The 16447-nt window shown below is 46.8% G+C and overlaps 1 protein-coding gene across 1 annotated transcript in view; it reads left to right on the top strand.

The window, feature by feature from the left end:
- Positions 1-16447, top strand: part of MAP3K12 (mitogen-activated protein kinase kinase kinase 12) — a 109134-nt gene that overhangs the window by 90083 nt on the left and 2604 nt on the right. The window contains exons 8-13 of the mRNA XM_079966672.1: positions 1233-1342; positions 3385-3501; positions 5347-5484; positions 9128-9683; positions 10714-10784; positions 15140-15413. Of these exons, the coding sequence (XP_079822798.1) occupies positions 1233-1342; positions 3385-3501; positions 5347-5484; positions 9128-9683; positions 10714-10784; positions 15140-15413 (1266 nt within the window). The remainder of the gene's footprint in view (positions 1-1232; positions 1343-3384; positions 3502-5346; positions 5485-9127; positions 9684-10713; positions 10785-15139; positions 15414-16447) is intronic.

The raw sequence follows: 16447 nt of genomic DNA on the forward strand, positions 1-16447 counted from the left end.
CTCTCCTTGAGCCCTTGCTTGGCTGGAACAAGTCCTTGAACTTATAATATGCCTCTTGCTTGCCTGAACAAGGGATAGAGAGAGGTGCATGTAGAAACTAGCCTACTGGACCAAGGTAAAATTGATCTTAGCATGCAGGACCTGGAAGGTTATTGAGAAGCTAGGGCACGCTACCCAGCAGAGTAAACGTAGCGCAAGAGAAGTGGCAGGAGAAGTTGTGTGAGCATGTTTAGAAGCAGTTTATTCAGCATACAGCAGGACAAAAGGAAAACATGTCCGATCCCCTTTGTGTCCAAAGCAAAAGCTATACACAAACGGAAGTTCCCAGCAAGCTGTGCTGGAGTGTAAACAGACACATGACATACAACAATTCCACACGTCTGCCCTTAAGGTGGAACGGAAGATCCCAACAGTTTATTCATTTATTCATTAAATGTCTATATCACCTTTCATCCTGCATTACACCATTCTTGTGGGCATATCTGTCTGTCTCGAGAGGCAATGGAGTGTGCCAAATTGCTGCATTAGTAGCACCAGAGTTACCTCTTGGGGCACAAGCCTGGGCAATATGTGTGGAGGTCTTGGGATGCCCAGATGAAAAGACCCCACAGCCTCACTGATGAGGCAGAGCAAGACCTTTAGCCATCTAGCCTCTGCTTAAAACCCCCAAGGAGAGTCCACAACCTCTAGAGGGAGACCCTTCCACTGTCGAACAGCTCTTACTGTCAGAAAGTTCTTCCCGATGTTTAGTCGGAATCTCCTTTCTTGTAACTTGAAGCCATTAGTTCGAGTCCTACCCTCCAGAGCAGGAGAAAACAAGCTTGCTGCATCTTCCATGGGACAGCCCTTGAGATATTTGAAGATCATATATTAAGGTTGCATAGAGTAGACCTGGTGAGCCACTTTTGGTTTCAGTACACCTGGCAGCAAGACCATCAGACAATACATTCTAGGACTGTCAATCGACATAGCACCAACACAAACGCATTGCAGCCCTCCTCGCCAATGCGTCTGAAACCAGTGGCATGCAGGGAGGGGGGGCATTGGGGTGGGGGTTGCATGCATGTTCCTATTTTCTGCCCATGGACACAGTGCAGTGTTTCCTTGTTCAGGCATTTGAACTCTCCAGAAGACCAAAGCCGTGTCGCTTCTTGTTTTCCATTAGTTTCAGCTGTGTATGTTCGGAATCCAGGAGAGAAGCTTATCTATGTCTCCTCTTCTTTCCCCCACAGGCTGAATGGAGGGAGGAAGTGAAGCTGCATTTTGAAAAGATCAAGTCAGAGGGGACATGTCTGCACCGCTTGGAGGAGGAGCTGATTCACCGGCGACGAGAAGAACTCAGGTAAGGTGATGGATATAGCAGAAGGAATGATACGGTTGAAAAGGTTCCCTCCTTGTTGTCAAGAGCTTGGTGGCAGTGGCAGCGGCGGCATCTGTCTCAAGAGACAATGGAGTGTGCCTCTGGGGGTGGGCCTGGGCCTCACTGATGTGGTCCAAAGGAAAACAGCAAAACATTGGGCACCAGCTGGGCTGCAGGAGTTGCTGGAAGAAGGCGTACAAGGCGCCATTCAACTGTCTTAGGGCTCCACTCCAGATTTTTGTAGGGTTTACGTCTTAGCCTTTTCTTCTCCTGCAAAGCAGTGGAGGTTTAGGATCAGAGTTTTCCTTCTCCTAGATGAGCTACCTTCCCAGGCTGACGAGCCCCAGCTGCCCCTGTTAGGAGCAGGTGCTTATAAATAGTGTGGCGCATATTCTATATTGCTGCAGATATTAAATATTGAGCAGTTTGAAGCGACTGGAAGCATACGAACTGACTCCTTTGGAAACGAAACATCGCCCAGGCAATTCACACTTTTACTGGCAGGACTTTCTTCAAAACAGAATTAAAGCATCAAAAATATCCATACAGTATCTTACAAAATATGAAATAATCCAAACTGACCTATAAACAAATGTCTCTCTCTCTCTCTCTCTCTCTCTCTCTCTCTCTCTCTATCTCTATCTCTATCTCTATCTCTCTCTCTCCGGCCTGCTTTCCAGCCACCAGTCTGTTTGCTCTCCCTTCAGGAGACCCATTTACTTGCATTGTTTTCCCTGTAGCGTTCAGAGAGACAACCCACTTTGTATCTTCATTCCACTGAGTTTGGGAGGCAAAGACTGGAAGCTGCTCCCTCCTCACATGATCCCAGGTTACAACCCTCACATGTTAGCTACCAGAGAACAGTTCATCATTACCTCTGCAAGAGCTCAGAGTCCTTTAGAAAAACTCTTGTGGAAAACCCCCCGTTTTAGCAACACACATTTATCCATTTTCCATTTTAAACCTTCCTTAATACATACACAGGGACGCGGGTGGCGCTGTGGGTTAAACCACAGAGCCTAGGACTTGCCGATCAGAAGGTCGGCGGTTCAAATCCCCGAGACGGGGTGAGCTCCCATTGCTCGGTCCCTGCTCCTGCCAACCTAGCAGTTCGAAAGCATGTCAGAGTGCAAGTAGATAAATAGGTACCACTCTGGCGGGAAGGTAAATGATGTTTTCCATGCGCTGCTCTGGTTCACCAGAAGCAGCTTAGTCATGTTGGCCACATGACCTAGAAGCTGTACGCTGGCTCCCTCGGCCAATAAAGCAAGATGAGCGCTGCAACCTCAGAGTCAGTCACGACTGGACCTAATGGTCAGGGGTCCCTTTACTTTTACATACACATTTTCCATTTTTGTGTGATTTAAACTATTATTCTTAACATGTATATCCACTCCCGTAGCAGACAGCATTAGTGAGACAGTGCCCCTTGCCATTTGAGTCACTGCTGCCAATTCTTTTTTTTCAAATAATATTTATTATTTTCAGTAGATAAACATAATAAAAAAGAAGAGATTAACAATAATAAAGACAAACAAAAAATAGGAGAAAAAGAGAAAAAAGAAGAAAGATACATACTACATATTACCACTTAATTAATTAAAATTAAGTACCATCCATCTTCATAAACATAGTATTTGACTTCCTCGAATCTCTTCCATCTGAATTTCTTAGTAATTATATGTAGCAGTTTCCAATATCAGTGTTTCAAAAGACCATATCACAGTCCTAATCATATTACATAGCTTTCCTTATCGTACATTTTCTTATTTATAAATTTAATTCCATTTTAATCCTAGGCCTAATTGTTTCTTTCAAGTGGTTACATATCTTTAATATTACAATATTTATTCAAATAGTCTTTAAATTTCTTCCAATCTTCTTGGTGTTCCTCTTCTTTCTGGTCGCGGATTCTCCACTGCTGCCAATTCTGAAAAGTAGCCCGTCTGCAGCAGAGCTCAGACACGGCTCCCGAGGCCTGTTCATATAGGATGCCTGACAGCTGCTTTCCTCTCCCTCCCCAGGCATGCTTTGGACATCCGGGAGCATTACGAGCGCAAGCTGGAGCGAGCCAACAACCTGTACATGGAGCTCAACTCCCTCATGCTACAGCTGGAGCTGAAGGAGAAGGAGCTGCTCCGGTGAGAAGGCGGAAACTCAAAAACAGGACAGGGAAACCTGGGGCCTGCTGGGTGCTGTTGGACTCCCATCAGCCCCAGCCGGCAGGGCCCAATGGATGATGGGAGCTGCAGTCCCAGAAACATCTGGTGGATCCCACTGCAAGGGGTGCTAGACATTGCAACTGGTTTTTACCGGGCCAATTTTTTGTCCAGGTTTCCCGACAGAGATCTCTCTCCTGGTCCTATTGGACACAAAGTCCAAAGTCCACTGAGCTGCAGCCGTTCCCTAAAGGAAGTGGGGAAGGATCCTGATGCCTCTGGCTGCTCCTGACCTCTAGGTGGCAAGCTTTTTCTGGCTTGCTATGCCAGAGAGCTTGGACCAGGAAGGACGGCAGCATTATCCAATCTGTGGATCTGAGAAGCATGAGGGGTTTTCTCCCCCATAAGCCCAATGATTCCCACGGCATCATTTGAGGCTATACAGGAAGAGGATGAGGTGTGAGCCAGGGCAAAGCCAGTTGAGAAGGGCCATAGCTCAATGGCTAGGGGCATCTACCCTGCATCCAGATGTCCCAGGTTTGATTCCTGGCATTTCCAGGTAGAAACAGGAGAGACCCCTGTCTGGAATCCTGGAGGGCCCCTGCGAGTCATTGCAGACAATAGTGAGATACATGGACCATTGGTCAGACTGGGTACAAGGTACAAGGTAGCTCATTATTTCCCAGCGTCCCAGGGAACAATCCCTGTGTCCCTGTAACAATTATAATTATAATTATTTATTCTTTATACCCCACCCATCTGGCCGGGTTTCCCCAGCCACTCTGGGCAAATGCCAACTGAATAATAATAATAATAATGTGATAAAATGTCAAGCGTTAAAAACTTCCCTAAACAGGGCTGCCTTCAGATGTCTTCTAAAAGTCAGATAGTTGTTTATTTCCTTGACATCTGATGGGAGGGTGTTCCACAGGGCAGGCGCCACTACTGAGAAGGCCCTCTGCCTGGTTCCCTGTAACTTCACTTCCCATAGTGAGGGAACTGCCAGAAGGCCCTCAGCGCTGGACCTCAGTGTCTGGGTTGCACGATGGGAGTGGAGATGTTCCTTCAGGTATACTGTGCCGAGGGCTTTAAAGGTCAGCACCAACACTTTGAATTGTGCTCGGAAATGTACTGGGAGCCAATGTAGGTCTTTTAAGACCGTTGTTATATGGTCTCAACGGCCACTCCCAGTCACCAGTCTAGCATTCTGGATTAGTTGTAGTTTCCAGGTCAGCTTCAAAGGTAGAGCGCATTGCAGTCGTCCAAGCGAGAGATAACCAGAGCATGCACCACTCTGGCAAGACAGTTCACAGGCAGGTAGGGTCTCAGCCTGTGTACCAGATGGAGCTGGTAGACAGCTGCCCTGGACACATAACTGACCTGCGCCTCCATGGACAGCTGTGAGTCCAAAAGGACTCCCGGGGTGCACACCTGGTCCTTCCGGGGCACAGTTACCCCATTCAGGACCAGAGTGTCCTCCACACCCACCCGCCTCATCCCCCAGAAACAGTATTTCTGTCATGTCATGATTCAACCTCAGTAGACAATTCTGAGATACATGGACAATTGGTCAGGCAGCTTCCTATTTTCCTGTGTCCCAGGGAACCCTGTAACAACTTCCATGTAAACTTGGATAACGTATGTGTATGCATGTGTGTTTAGGTGGAGCATCATTGGTTGCTGTAATTGATGTATTTTAATTGCACAACCATTGACAGTATTCGTAGCTTGCCTTCCTGCCCCCCAAAGAATCCATGCCACCCAGCGGTCAGGTGTCTGCATAGTCCGTCCTCGTACGTTCTCAATTTTTTCCATCTCCATCCGTAGGCGGGAGCAAGCCCTGGAGAAGAAGTACCCTGGGCTCTTTAAGCACCACCCTTCGCGCAGCCTCCTGCATGGCAACACCGTGGAAAAGTTGATCAAGAAGAGGAATGTGCCTCAGAAACTCTCTCCGCACAGCAAGAGGTGAGAAGCGGCCGGGAAAAGGCCTGCCAAGGAGAGAGCGAATGATGAAGAGTCTCTGTCGCTTTCAGTGTTGCGTGGCATGTTTGCGGGAGTGCAGATGTAGAGTACAGTGGTGCCTCGCAAGACGAATGCCTCGCAAGACGAAAAACCCACTAGACGAAAGGGTTTTCCGTTTTGGAGGCGCTTCGCAAAACAAATTTCCCTATGGGCTTGCTTCGCAAGACGAAATGTCTTGCAAGTTTTTCCGACTTTTTTCCCTTCCCCCCCTTTTTCTAAGCTGCTAAGCCGCTTAGCCGCTTATCCGCTAAGCTGATAAGCCGCTAAAAGCCGCTAAGCCGCTAATAGCGCTAATCCGCTAAGCCGTCAATGGGCTTGCTTCGCAAGACGAAAAAACCGCTAGACGAAGAGAATCACAGAACGGATTCTTTTCGTCTTGCGAGGCACCACTGTAATTCGTTCCGCGAGTCGCTTCGTCTTGCGATTTTTTCGTCTTGCGGAGCGCAGATTGCCAGGGTATTAACGGTTTTACGAAAAAGGAAGCAAATCCGCAAGACGTTTTCGTCTTGCGAAGCAAGCCCATAGGGAAATTCGTCTTGCAAAGCACCTCGAAAAACGGAAAACCCTTTTGTCTAGCAAGTTTTTCATCTTGCGAGGCATTCGTCCTGCGGGGCACCACTGTACAGTTCACAATTCAGCTCCCTAAGAATCTCAACTTCCTTCCTTTTTTTCTTTAAAACAAGCAAGCTTCTAGCCCTCATCGTTACAGAGATGCATTTGAACCCATGTAGGCAATGCCTTGTCCAATCTCAGAAGTCAGAGGAATGGCTTAATAAGCTTTGCTGTGATTGTGGCTTCTGTTGCATAGCTCCTGGCTTCCTCCACAGGCCCGTACATTATGTATAGTATTTTTAAAATGAAGAATAAATGAGGCATATTTGCTTAGTTTGCATAATTTATTCAGCTTGCAGAATTCAGCTTTCCTGGGCGCAGAATCTGTCTCTTCATCTACATATCTGTACACATACATATGTTTGAATAGGGTACACTTAATGGTGTTTAAGGTTTTCCAACACAAGCTCCTAAAATGCAGGGCCTCAAAATAAGCCCTGATGCAAAGGGCTTTTTACAATGTCAGTTGCATGCAATACACAGATCTCGAAATGTGACTGGCATCTGGTGAAGAATCTAGGAACCTGAAAGTCCTTGCTTTTTCTTGTTTGCCAAAAATAAAACCAAGCTTATAGCCCTTATGATTTCCAAACAAGCAATTTATGGTCAGTATTTGGTGGAATCTCAAAACGCAAATGAAGGCAGGAAATAATTTCCAGTGACCAGGAAGCACGGCTTCAGTGCATTAAGCTCAACAAATGGAACTGGTTATTTTGCTACAACCTGATAACTATCGGCTTGGCGGGCTTTTTCTCTAGTGGCACCATTGTTGTGGAAATGTGAAATGTGAGAGGCCTCATCAGTATTGGCATTCCGCCGGTTCTTGAAGACACGCCTGTTTAGCAAGCATTCCCCTGATCTCCTGACTTGAACCTCCCGCTTTAATTCTTCTTTTAACTGTTTTAACAATTATGCTGGTTCATGGGCTTGTTTATTATAGATCTTAATTATTATTACTATTATTAATAATAATAATATTTTTTTATTTATACACCGCCCTACATGGCCAGGGCCAGGCTCAGGGCGGCTAACACCAAATATAAATTACATTAAAACGTAATAGAAAACAACAACAACAAACAAACAAACAGTTAATTAAAATACAGCTTAAAATACAGCTTAAAATTACAAATGTTTTGATGAAACTGTTTCACTATGTATTCTCATTAGGAGTAGCTATATATTTTTTATAATCGGTTTTCTATTTGTTCCTTTGTTTGCTGGCTTTTATTTGCTTGCAAATGGTCTTGGTATGTTCCCGAAAGGAAAGGTAGCATATAAAATCAGTAAAAATAATTGGAGGAATATGACATCAGTGACAGTAAAAGAGCATGAAAATCAATAAAGCAAACCAGGAACAACAAAACAAGACCCAACAGGGGATGCTGACAGTGTCGGAAACATTTTTTCACCCCAAAGGCCTGATTCCCTTCCAGGCAACTTTCTGGGGCCACATGCCATGGTTGGGCATTAGATTTATAGATCACCCTTCAGTTCGCAGAGTATAAAACAGGATAAAAACAGAAAAATAAGGAAAACAAAACAGAAAAACAATAACCCACCCCTTCCCACAGACACATTTTAAAAGGTTGTAGAATTTTAATCAGCCCAAGGCCTGGTTGAAGAGGAATGTTTTTGCCTGGCATCTAAATACAGTGGAACCTCATTTTTTGAACATAATCTGTTCCGGGAGACCGTTGGACTTCCACAACGTTTGAAAACTGAAAGCAGAAGCCTCAAAATAATAGGGAAACTCAAATGGAAGCCATGTTGCACGTTCGGCTTCCGAAAATTGTTCAAAAACCGAAGCAGTTACTTGCAGGTTTTTGGCGTCGAAAGCCGAAACATGCGTCAACAGAGATGTTTGACAGCCGACATTCCACTGTATATGCAATGAAGGTGCCAGGCGAGCCACCCTGGGGAGAGCATTCCACAAACTGGGAGCCACCACAGAAAAGGCCTCGCCACCCTCTGGACCTCACATGGAGGAGGCACACAATAAAGGGCCTCAGATGTTGATCTCAGGGTCCAGGTCAGTTTGTATGGGGAGAGGTGGTCCTTGAGGTAAGTTTTTATGCACACAGACACACACACCATCCTCCATTCAGGCAAGGCAGCATTATCAGAGTCCAAGAGAGATGCAAAGAGGGGCCAGCATGGGGTATGGCCTGCAGAGAACCCTGAGGGTCAGACAGAGAGGGCTGGAGAATTGAACTCCCAAAGCCGAGGCTCCCCATTGCCGCTGTGAAAGGTCAAACTGAAACAACTGTGGTCCAACAGCTCCATCTGGTGTGCAGGCCGAGACCCTACCTGCTTGCGGACTGTCTTGACAGAGTGGTGCATGCTCTAGTTATTTCCCGCTTGGACTACTGTAATGCGCTCTACGTGGGGCTACCTTTGAAGGTGACCCGGAAACTGCAGTTAATCCAGAATGCGGCAGCTAGACTGGTGACTGGGAGTGGCCACCGAGACCACATAACACGGGTCTTGAAAGACCTACATTGGCTCCCAGTACGTTTCCGAGCATAATTCAAAGTGTTGGTGTTGCCCTTTAAAGCCCTAAACGGCCTTGGTCCTGTATACCTGAAGGGGCGTCTCCACCCCCATCGTTCAGCCCGGACACTGAGATCCAGCGCCAAGGGCCTTCTGGCGGTTCCCTCATTGCGAGAAGTGAAGTTACATGGAACCAGATAGAGGGCCTTCTCGGTAGTGGCGCCCGCCCTGTGGAACACCCTCCCTTCAGATGTGAAGGAAATAAGCAGCTATCTTCTTTTTAAAAGACATCTTAAGGCAGCCCTGTTTAGGGAAGTTTTTAATATTTAATGCTGTATTGTTTTTAACACTTGATTGGAAGCAGCCCAGAGTGGCTGGGGAAACTCAGCCAGATGGGTGGGGTATAAATAATTTATTATTATTATTATTATTATTATTATTATTATTATTATTATTATGCCACAATTGTTCTCTTCCACAGGCCTGACATTCTGAAGACGGAGGTGATCATGGACCCCACCCTGCCCCAGCTTGCCATCCCCGTGTGCCAGAAAGGGCCCCCGTCCCCTGGGCGCAGCCGGCGGGCAAAGTCGCGCTACCGCAAGGTCAGCACCCGAGGCAGCTGTGGGGAGCTGGCCGATCCGGGGGGAGCCAAGCGCCTAGAGCCCTGCGCGGCCCTCAGGGGGCTCCAGCACGACCTGCTGCTACGCAAGATGTCGTCTTCCAGCCCCGACCTCATCTCCACCACCCTGGGAGCCGAAGGCCGCAAGGGGGCAGCCGGCCCCGAATCCCCGCCAGCCGAGCAGCCCTGCAGCGAGACGCCCAGCGAAGACACGGCCTCCGTCCCCTGCTCCAGCAGCCCCGAGTCGCCCTCTTCGCGACAAGGTGCCGTGGGCCCCCCAGGGAAGGCCAGGCTGCAGCCGGGAGAGGAAGCCGAGCGGGAGCAGGGCAGGGGCAGCCGAGCAGCGGCCGCACTGCAATCCCAGCACCTCACGCCAGCCGCCATGTTGTATCGGGCAGCCGTCACCCGGAGTCAGGTAGGGCCGGGCAGGGGGCTCCCTTCCTTCCCTCCATAGGAACCAGTTCCTAGGGGCTGAGGTCTCTTCACCCCCTTCCAAAATTGGTGGGCATTTCCATTCAAATGGTGTGCATACACCACATTTTGTAATCAATTCTGCTTACCCCCTGCCCAATATTTTATTCGAATCCCAGCAGTGTGGACTGTAAATAAGGATCACATGATCCAAGCAACGGGAGAATGAAATCCTAACAGAAGGGGATGCTTTTCCCCTAAAAAAAGGCTTGTTGATTCATTTCGCGCAACAGGGTTGTTTGCTCAATCCAGCCCTTCTCCATCCATATGGCCACCATAGTTGACTTTTGCACATCTTTTATCTACTTGTCTGGGAAGTCGCACATTTAAGTAGGTGCTGTGTGCATGCGATTGCCCTGCCTCACCTGGAGCTGTGGCTGTGAAGCACAGGTGCATAGCTGTCAACTTTTCCCTTTTCTTGCGAGGAATCCTATTTGAAATAATGGAATTTCCCTTTAAAAAAGGGAACCGTTGACAGCTATGCACAGGTAAGTGGTTTGAAACACTGCCAGCCAGCTATTCAAAATCTGTTTCTGAGTGCCACGTGCATGTCTGTTTGGATCACGGCCCCAAAATCCAATGATGATAATAATAATAATAATAATAATTATTATTATTATTATTTATTTATTTATTTATTTATTTATTTATTTATTTATACCCCTCCCATCTGGCTGAGTCTCCCATCCACTCTGGGCGGCTCCCAATCAAATGTTAAAAACAGTACAGCACTAAACATTAAAAACTTCCGAGAATTGTGCTCGGAAACGTACTGGGAGCCAATGTTGGTCTTTCAAGACCGGTGTTATGTGGTCCCGGGGGCCGCTCCCAGTCAGCAGTCTAGCTGCTGCAATAGCACTGAAAATGGTGGAATATGGTTTTTTTAAGAATCTTGGAGGTTGGTGGGTTTTGTTTACTCCAGTCTCATTTTAGCCATGACATAGTTCCTTTTTTCTCTCTTCTTCTCGGCTCAGAAGCGCGGGGTCTCCTCGGAGGAGGAGGAAGGCGAGGTAGACAGCGAAGTCGAGCTCCCTCTCCGGCAAAGGTGAGTGTTTGCCTGGGTTAGCCCAGTACGACTGGTGGAAGATGGGGGTGGTTAGCCCTGAGTCGTCGTCCCCCCACACACAATAGAATCAATCTCTGTGCAACAGTAGATCAGACATTACTATGAAGCTGATTCAGGACAGGAGAAAGAAATGTCTTCACACAACTGGCTTTGGACTCATCTGGCAGGCTCCTGTTGTTTATTTATTTTGTGTCATTAGTGCACCTCAGGAATGGGGTAACCTCTGGCCCAGGAGCCAGTCTTAGAATCATAAGGTTGTGGAGTTGGAAGGGTCATCTAGTCCAACGCCCTGCAACGCAATAACCAAGCTAACAAGCCAGCCAAGGCATTGAGTTTGACCCACAAGGCCATTCTTCCCCAACCCTCAGCTGAAATCATCTGTCAGTTGTGCACCGGTTGTGAGTGCCTGTTCCCTGCTGGAGATAATTATTTTTTTTTATTAGAAGTTTCAAAAATTACAGAGAAAGAAAAAAGAAGAAAACAACAACAACAAAAGAAAATTTTCAAAACATATGTAACAATACTTAAAAGAGGGAAAAAGAAAGAAAAAAAAAACATAAAAATCAATAGAACAATAACAATAAAAACACAATATTCCATATCTTTATCTTTCATTAACTTGTTTCATCGACCTCCTCACACCTCCCTTTTTGTATTCTAGTTTAGTTATTTATTTCAGCAAATTCTTTCCATCCTTCTCAAATTTTTTTTAAAAAATAGTTTGTCTTAACAGTCTAACCTATTAATTAACTCAACAAATCCTTTCCATCTTTCACTATATTCTGTCATTCAGTTTACCTTGGTTTATTTTAACCTTATCTTCCCAAAAATACCTTAAGACTTAAAACTTAATATTTATTTATACATAATTCCTTATAACATTTCTGCTAAAGCCAAATATTTTCATTCCAACATTTTTCCTAATACTCATTAATTTTACACTAATTCCCAAAATAAATTTTTAAAAGTTTTCTTCCAATCTTCCTCCAGCGTCTCTTCTTCCTGGTCTCGGGTTATGTCAGTCCTTACTGTCCATTCCATCTAGTCCATCAACCTGGTAATCTTACATCCGAGGCTCTTAAGTCTTTTCCATGTCCCTTCTGCAGGTCTTCTTCTTGTTTGTACTTGCACTTTACCTTGTCTTTTGTAGATCTCTTTCTTAATTTCTTTCCTTTCTCATTGAAGAGTAGGTCTCGGGGATGTTCCAACTCAAAAATATCTCCATCTCTCCTCAGCAGATCGGCCCATTCCCCACAGTCCCATTCCCCACAGTCAACAGTGTAGTCCAGAAAGTATTTAAAAGCATGTTTCAAAGTCCCTCCAAACTTAAGGGGCCCCACAACTCCAGACCCCCCCTGGCCCACTTCGAATTCAGCCTTCCACAACAATAGCTTATGCTCCTGTAGGGCCTCGGGCCTCTCCATTTGTGTTACTTGAGGTTCAACAGCAGCCTCCTCCATTATCTTCTGCGTTTGCACTTGCTCTATCAAAACAGGTTCCTGAGTTGGCTCCTGGATGGTTTCTGTATACATATTCACTGTTTGTCCAAAGTTTCTGACTGCAACAGTCATCAAATCCATCTTCTCATGCATCTGCTCCAACAAAGCACTTGTCTTGCAAAAAGCAAGCACCAAAACGTCTTCCAAACACATTTTTGTTCAAGGTCACAGTCTGGTCCCATGATCCAAATCTCCACAGCTGTAAAATCCCCAGAACGACTCCAGCAACAATTTAACAAGCTCCCTCTAGAAGAGGCAATTTCTATTTGTATCCATCTTTTAAAAGCAGATCCAACAAAGCAAAATTACTTTCATTTTTCAGATTTTTTGTTTCTTTTAAATGCAAAAGGCAACATTGGAATCAATTTGTTTCTCTTCTTCAACTAACTGTCAAAAGATGTTTCATTCACAGTCAATGAACCACCAAAAATCTCCGTCTCTGACACCCCGTTCCCAGGTTTGAGACGGTGGAAATTTATCTTTCTTTACTCTCTCTCCTGCAGGCTCGAACAATCAAATTTCCCCTCTTTACTCCTGCTTCCAAGAGGGGTTTAGATGATCAAAACAGGAGGAATTAAAAACCTTTATGTGCAACTTTCCGGACTTTGGCTTGCACGATTTTTGCTTCAGACTATTTACAAAAGCGGAAGGCAGACTTCCTGTTTAGAACCTTCCCGCTGAGTGCCAAATTAAAGTGTTTCTTAGCCCAATTTTCCATTCTACTCACGGGTACTTGTTTAGAGTCCAATTGTCCGCAGGAAAAAGTCAGCGCTCTCCGGCAACGGCTATGCGGCTTCACTCCGTAAAAATTCCCTGCTGGAGATAATTGTTCTTGATAGGTGAAGTGGCCATTCAGCATCTGCTGAAAAACCTTTGATGGATGGCCTGCACCTTCCTTCCTCTTTTTAAAAAAACAAATTAATACAAATTCAATACAAATTTAAAAGCTGACTTTCCACCTCCATATGTTCTTTCTTTTTTCCTCCCTCTGGCACTCTGGTCAGTGACTGAAATACAGTGGTACCTCGGTTTTCAAACGTCTCGGACATTGATAGTTTTGGCTTTCGAACGCCGAAAACTCAGTTTTCGAAGGCCGGCTTTTCGAAAGCCGAACATGCCACGCAGCTTCCGTAATGAGTTTTCCAGGTGTAAATGCTTCCGGAAATTCATACTTCAGTTTTCAAACGTTTTGGAAGTCGAACAGTCTTCCAAAACAGGTTACATTCGAAAACCGAGGTACCACTGTAAATCGATTCATTTCCTCCCCTCGTTGCTGTCCCAAGTACAATATCTTTTCCAATTTTCATTTCAAAATCCACTCATCCCTTCTCCCTTCACATTGCATGAACAAGTGCAGTGGTACCTCGTGTTACGTACCGTCCCCCTTACGAACGCTGCAGGTTACATGGTCCGCTAACCCAGAAGTAGATGCCCCTTCTTGCGAACTTTGCCCCAGGTTGCGAGCAGAAGTTGCACTCTGGCAGTGTGGCAGCAGCGGGAGGCACCATTAGCGAAAGCGCACCTCATGTTACGAGCGGTTTCCTGTTACGAACAGACCTCTGGAACGGATTAAGTACATAACACGAGGTACCACTGTACCAATTTCTGCTCTGACTTTTATACACGATTATAACCTTTCCTCAAAAAAGTTGAATAGAGGAAATCCTCTTTTACCTATGTATAATACTCATGAGTCCGTTTTAAAATCGGATGACCTGCATCTTCCAAGGCAGTCCGTTCAATGGGCAAACCGCTTAGACAACCAGGAAACCATTCCCTGGGTGCAGCCATCCCATAGCTCAGAGATGTAGCCAACATGGTACCCTCCACATTTTGTGGGACTCCAGTTCCCATCTCTAACCATGGGTCACGGTCAGTGCCGGATTTACGTATAAGCTAAACAAGCTATAACTTAGGGCCCCACTCTCTTGGGGGCCCCAAAAAATTTTAAACGAAAAAAAACCTGGATGTCCATTTCCAAAATATAAGATTAAAAAAAAAACCCAAAAACCTATATACAGCAATGTTGTTTTGTGTTGTGTAGGCTCCTATTTGTTATGTGCAAATGGCTTGAGATACCTATTGGGTCCATAAATTATCAGACAGTGGGCGCTCGGGTTGCGAACGTGATCCGTGCGGGAGGCACGTTCGCAACCCGCAGCGTCCACAACCTGCAGCGCTGTGTCTGCGCATGCGCGGGTCACAATTCGGCACTTCTGCGCATGCACAAAGCGCGATTTAGCGCTTCTGCGCATGTGCAATTACTGAAACCCGGAAGTAATCTGCTCCAGTACTTCCAGGTTCGGCGCGGTGCACAAGCTGAAATCGCGCAACTTGAAGCGTCTGTAACCTGAGGTATGACTGTGTAGCATATATTCAACACAAAAAACAGTGACAATTTGTAGTTGACAAAGGACGGCTGGACATATAAAGGGCCCCATTACCTTCAGTAATCTCCTGCCAACCTAGCAGTTCGAAAGCACGTCAAAGTGCAAGTAGATAAATAGGTACCGCTCCGGCGGGAAGGTAAACGGCGTTTCCGTGCGCTGCTCTGGTTCGCCAGAAGCAGCTTAGTCAAGCTGTACGCCGGCTCCCTCAGCCAATAAAGCAAGATTAGTGCCGCAACTCCAGAGTCGGCCACAACTGGACCTAATGGCCAGGGGTCCCTTTACCTTTACCTTCAGTAGATCAGGACCTTATCAAACCTAAATCTGGCCTTGGCCACAGTGGGTGAGTTGGAGGCCAGTGAGGTTGACTAGCCTGGCACCCCCATTGCCACACATCAGATGGGTCCATGTTGCCAGAGGGCTTCATATTTTCTCTCTCCTGACCCAGGTGGCCTCAGGCGATGAGCAAGCGGCAGTCGCTCTCCACTTTCAGCTCCGAGAACTTCTCCGATGGGGATGGCGAGGAGGGCACTGCCAGCGAGGGCACCACAGCATCCCACAGCGGCGGCACGCCAGATGTGGCCAGCACCAACACAGACGAACGCCTGGATGCCGAGCGCTCGGACGACGACATCCTGGGGCACTCGGATGGGCTGTCCGAAAAGGAAGCGGCCATCCAGCTTGTCAAACGCCAGCTCAGTGCCGAACAGAACCCTGGAGAGGTGGGTGCAGTGCCAGAATGGCAGGGTGCTGGCATCCATTTCAGCTGCCGGGACTTTGTTTTGCCTGTGGGTTTCCCCCTGGTGGTGAACCTGGGCGATGCAGGAGCTTTGAGAAGGCTGCGAGGTCACTTTTACTGGTGCAGGAAAGCCCAAAATGTAGGTTACCTGCAACCCAAGAGGCCATTGCCTGTTCCTGCACCTACTGCTTTTGGTAGCTTCTGGTCTGTTGTTAATGTGCATTAAGACTGCACCATCAGCAAACGTGGAAGCGGACAGAATTCAGCCTCGTGAGTGGATTGGCTCACTATTTTATTTTTACATTATTAAATTTCAAGCTGCTTAGGAGGGCCGCCTTTTGGGGGGAAATTCCTAAACCAAAAAGAGAACTGAGATTGCCAGCGTTCAACCCCTCTCCCTGACAAACCCTTTGCCCTTCCCTGTGCCTAGCAGAAGAAACCTAAATGTGGATCACATGCAAGATTAGCTTGGTATCATTTTTCTGGGTGTGGAATGTTTGCTTTAAAGGATCCTGCTGCCCTCTTGAGGTTAAAGGTAAAGGTAAAGGGACCCCTGAGCATTAGGTCCAGTTGTGGCCGACTCTGGGGTTGCGGTGCTCATCTCGCTTTATTGGCCGAGGGAGCCAGCATACAGCTTCTAGGTCATGTGGCCAACATGACTAAGCTGCTTCTGGTGAACCAGAGCAGTGCATGGAAACGCCGGTTACCTTCCTGCCGGAGCGGTACCTATTTATCTACTTGCACTTTGATGTGCTTTCGAACTGCTAGGTGGGCAGGAGCAGGGACCGAGCAACAGGCGATCACCCCGTCGCGGAGATTCGAACCGCCGACCTTCTGATCGGCAAGTCCTAGGCTCTGTGGTTTAACCCACAGCGCCACCCGCGTCGAGGTTGCTGGGCTGCAAATCACGTCAGCCCTGGGCTCACTAGGGACAGTCGCATCTGGAAGGTCCCAGGTCCCCCATCCCAGCTTTAATGATGAGTATGCACTGGTATGATGGAAGTGGGCAGAAAAAGG

This window comes from Podarcis cretensis (assembly GCF_951804945.1).
Source record: "Podarcis cretensis genome assembly, chromosome: 2".
Taxonomy (NCBI): Eukaryota; Metazoa; Chordata; class Lepidosauria; order Squamata; family Lacertidae; genus Podarcis; species Podarcis cretensis.